The sequence below is a fragment of the Hordeum vulgare genome, chromosome 1H (genome assembly GCF_904849725.1).
Source record: "Hordeum vulgare subsp. vulgare chromosome 1H, MorexV3_pseudomolecules_assembly, whole genome shotgun sequence".
NCBI classification, from domain to species: Eukaryota; Viridiplantae; Streptophyta; class Magnoliopsida; order Poales; family Poaceae; genus Hordeum; species Hordeum vulgare.
In genome coordinates, this window is record NC_058518.1 from 479,772,824 (window position 1) to 479,776,878 (window position 4,055).

General features: G+C 58.4%; 1 protein-coding gene across 1 annotated transcript; it reads left to right on the forward strand.

The window, feature by feature from the left end:
• Nucleotides 1–728: 728 nt before the first annotated feature.
• Nucleotides 729–3,782, forward strand: LOC123401274. The gene is made up of 3 exons (XM_045095044.1): nt 729–1,129; nt 1,960–3,100; nt 3,179–3,782. Exons 1-3 carry the CDS (start codon nt 729–731, stop codon nt 3,533–3,535), a joined length of 1,899 nt encoding a protein of 632 aa, XP_044950979.1. The 3' UTR covers nt 3,536–3,782.
• The last annotated feature ends 273 nt before the right edge of the window (nt 3,783–4,055 follow it).

Genomic DNA, 4,055 nt, shown 5'->3' on the forward strand with positions numbered 1-4,055 from the left:
CACGCCGGAGCACGATCAACCTGACCACGAAGGTCTGTTTCCTGCATGCAAATGAAGAACAAGCAAGAAACCAAGATGCAATCAAAATATTGCGAATATAAGAGGAAATCTTTATTGATGGAGGCGGGGTTCTGTGATGCCTTTGTCTGGTCGTAGAACACAAACGAAGAACGCGAAGTTGCAGCTATGGTGAACTTGTAATCTAAACAAAACCCAAGTCTCAACGGTGCCCTAAGGGTTGTATATATAAGGGAATAGAGAGGCAATTTCGTGACCCTTGGAGGAGGGGTCCTAAAACAACCCTAAACTTGGTTTCCCCATACACACGGACTCTAAAAATAGCCTATATTATGGTATTTAGAAATTACATGGGCCTGGCCCAAAAATAAGGTGGCGCAACATCTATAATAGCCAATGGACGAAATTTATAAAGTGACGTCTTGAATATTTCGTCCAAAGCCTTCATGCTCTCCTTATGGTGGCTTTAGAGTGCGAAAATCACGAGTGGAAGTTCCATTGTTCTCTCCCGCGCGTGCACCTTCTTCTCCATGCTTGATCCCGCTCCAACGGATATCCTTCTTGTCCATGCTAGGTCCTTCATTCATGAGCACAAAAAAAGTATCTAACTTAGGCAACATCATATCTTCGTGAACATTAGAAGTATTCCCAAGAAACGGAAGTACCTGGTAATTCAATTGGCGTGCACGAGATCTAGTAACTGGTCCATTATGTATAGCAACTGGGGCTGTGGGTGTAACAATGGTGTTGATGTCCTCATCACCGTGTCATCGTCGACGACCGTCGGCATTTCATCAAACAGATTGCGGTCGCCGGTGAGCATGTCGGCTGGCATCTCGCGCTGGCGTTTCCTCATGCCTCCGAACGATGATCCGCCTGCCATCGGCATGGCGTTGAGGTTGATGGTTACCGACGCGGGCGTGGACGGGGCCACGATGCTCACCTCCGACGAGCATTCCGCGGAGAAGCGGCTGCCTTCCGGGTGGACATGGAAGGCAGGAATCGGCTGCATGCAAGACGCGCATGGCAACTCTGACAGCATCATCCGAGGATATGCTGACGAGCCCGTGCTAGCCGCAGTTGTGGCAACAACGGCGTTGACAAGCCCGTGGTAGCTAGGGTTTACCCCTAGGTACAACAAGGCATCCCTCGTTGTTGCCTTTACCCGGGCATTGGGTCTCCTGCTGCGCGACAGCGACGATGGTGGCGGCTGCAGCAGCCTCGCCCCTTGCATCCCGCGCGTGCCTCCGACCCTTCCTCTTGTCCGACTCCACGGCCCGCTCCTCGAGCGTCAACTCCTTCTTCTTCGTCTTGGGTGATGCGACAGCTTTGCGGGGGCCGCGGGCCTTGGCTCTTGCTTCGGCGGCGACGGCGGCGTCGGACGAGGCCATGGAGGCGATGGCGGCGGCGGCCTCGAGGTCATCGTCCATGGCAGTGGGAGCGGGCGCAGGAGCGAGCGGGAGGGTTTGGGGAAAATGAAGGGAAAAAGTGGTTGCTTTGCCGCCGATTTGCGGGCAAGGGAGGGGAGTAGGCGCGCGCCGCGTGCGTCCGCTTCGTGTCCGCACTTACGCAAATCAAGCTCAAAATTGGGTCGGAAGTGGATCGACAGGCGGACAAAAAACGGACGCGCGTCGTTTGGGTCGACGCGCTGGGCCAACCTTTTGTCCGCGCAAACCCAAACGAACGACGACTGACGAAATGAATCGTTCCGGTAAAGTTGTTTGCTCCGACGCGTTGGACGGTATGTTCTGTCCGTTTATTTCAACGAGGGCGGTCGGACCAAATTGGGTTAATAAAAGTCCACAAGGGTTTTACGGAGGGGACGAAGAACGGGTGGATGCATGGACGGGCTGCCACATGGCGGTGGGCAGCAGGTGGCGCACACACACAACAGTCGAGTCCCCCAAAACCTCACCAAACACACTTTGTGCGAGCCCAAAGCCACGGGCGCGCGTCCGGAGAGCAGATCTATGGATGGATAAACCCTGGCGACGTCAGAGCGCGCCCCACCAGTCGGTCACACACGCCGCGGCGCCACGGCCGGCACCCCCTGCGGGCGCGCACATGGGATGGGAGAGACGGGGGCACCACTCGCACTCGCTTCCTCCGCTCCCTTTCCCTTGCCGATGTGATCCCGCGCCGCCTGAGCCTCCCCTCCCACCTCGCGCGGATCCCATCGCCCCTCGCCGCGCCGCGCCCCCAGGAAATGTCTCGCCACCACCACCACGACCCGGCCCCGCCGCCCTGCTGCTCCTGCTGCGCCTGCGGCTGCTCCCCGCCGCCCCCCGCGCCGTGCGGCGGCAGCGGCGGGGGATACTACCCCGCGCCGTCTCCCCAGCCGGCGCCCGGGTCCGACCAGCTCCTCCACGCCATCGCCGCGCATCTCCTGCTCAACTCCGCGCCCCCGCCTCCCCCGCAGCCCCAGGCCCAACCGCCGCCCCAGCCCCAGCCCCAGCACCACCCGCAGCAGCCGCAACACCAGCCCCAGCCCCACCCTCATCCCGCCGCGCACCACGCGAATCTCTACGCCACCTACGCTTACCAGTACCAGCACCAGCAGCAGCAGCAGCAGGGATCCGCCCCCCACGCGGCCTATCCCCAGCCGCCCGCGCCCGCGCCGCCGCCGCCGCAGCAGCATCACCATCAGCACCAGCCGAACCCGCCCGACCATGGCCAGCTCCTGCTCCACTCGCTCCTGCGCCGCGTGGCCGCGCTCGAGACCACCCTGCCGCACGCCTTCCCCTCCGTCTCGGCACCGCATCCCCAGCAGCCCAACCCTCGCCGGCACCACCGCGCGCACGCGCACCAGGAGGACCCGCCCTCGCCCCCACCGCCGCGTCGCGCGCGCCGGGGGCCGCCGTCCGAGAGGGAGCTGGCGGCGCGCACGATCCAGGAGCACTTCCGCCGCTTCCTGGCGCGGCGCTCCCGCACGCTGCGCCAGCTCAAGGAGCTCGCCATGCTCCGTGCCAAGGCCGCGTCCCTCCGGGCGTCCCTCTCCGGCTCCGGCCACCGCCGGTGCAAGGACCCGATGGCCATCTCGGAGGCCGCCCTGGGCATGCTCTACCGCGTCGACGGGATCCAGGTGATGCAATGGTCTCTCTTCGATTCGATCGGTTATACCATTGGTGTGGTGGGGTTCTGATGGTGGATTTTGGACCAGGGAGGGGACCCTATGATCCGGGAGGGGAAGCACGCCGTGAGCCGGGAGCTCGGCCGCATATTGGAGTTTGTCGACAAGGTGCTCCTCAGAGAGCAGGAGGAGATGAGCGGGGATGGCGCATTCGACGATTATCCTGAAGGTTGTCGTGGGGGGAATCGCCCAACTGTGAACAAGAAGGTAAGTTTCCACGGTAATGAGGCCAATAACGATGCCGATGAGAGCTCCGAGAGCTCGAGTTCGGCCGAGGCAGATGAGAGGAAGGCCGCAAACAACAAGAAGAGTGCCAATGGCAAGCCTGGGCTTGCAGCCCCAGTGCCTGTGCACATGGAGTCAAGGAGAACTCCAGGGGAAATGTGATAACCCAGTCTTGCATCATGTAATGCTACCTCATGTTTAGGATCATGTGGATTATCTTGCTCTTACAGTACTAAGGTTCTTATTCACTGATGTTTCTCGAGAAAAGATTGGAACCTTTTAGTCGGTAGAGTTTGTGCTGCAACAACTGTGTTTAGACTGTTCTATTGCCTCTCTGTTACATTTGTTACCGCATTGTACTACTGGTAGTTTTGAACATTGAGAATCTAGCTTTGATCATTTTATTGCACGAATTTTGTCATGATTCTTCCGGGATCTTGGGCAAACAGCATATTGTAGGCGTGTTGTTTGTCATGGTCATTTTTCTCAATGAGTCAGAATGCGTCTACACAACTGCACTGAGTTCTGATCTTGTCATTAATATTCAAGATTGCTTCTCGACCTTGATTGATTGAAGTTGTAGCTTTATTATCTGGCCCACTTGTTGATTACCGTACGGGGTCAGTTTGATTGTGTCTATGTATGCTGCTTACATGTGTCAATGCAAGTGTTTCTCCAGGAG

Excerpts from the sequence above, each read along its gene's own strand:
- LOC123401274 (XM_045095044.1), top strand. The coding sequence starts at position 729 with ATGTATAGCAACTGGGGCTGTGGGTGTAACAATGGTGTTGATGTCCTC. Across the intron at positions 1,130-1,959 it reads ACGGCGTTGACAAGCCCGTG|CCACGGGCGCGCGTCCGGAG; the intron begins GTAGCTAGGGTT and ends GCGAGCCCAAAG. Across the intron at positions 3,101-3,178 it reads ACCGCGTCGACGGGATCCAG|GGAGGGGACCCTATGATCCG; the intron begins GTGATGCAATGG and ends ATTTTGGACCAG.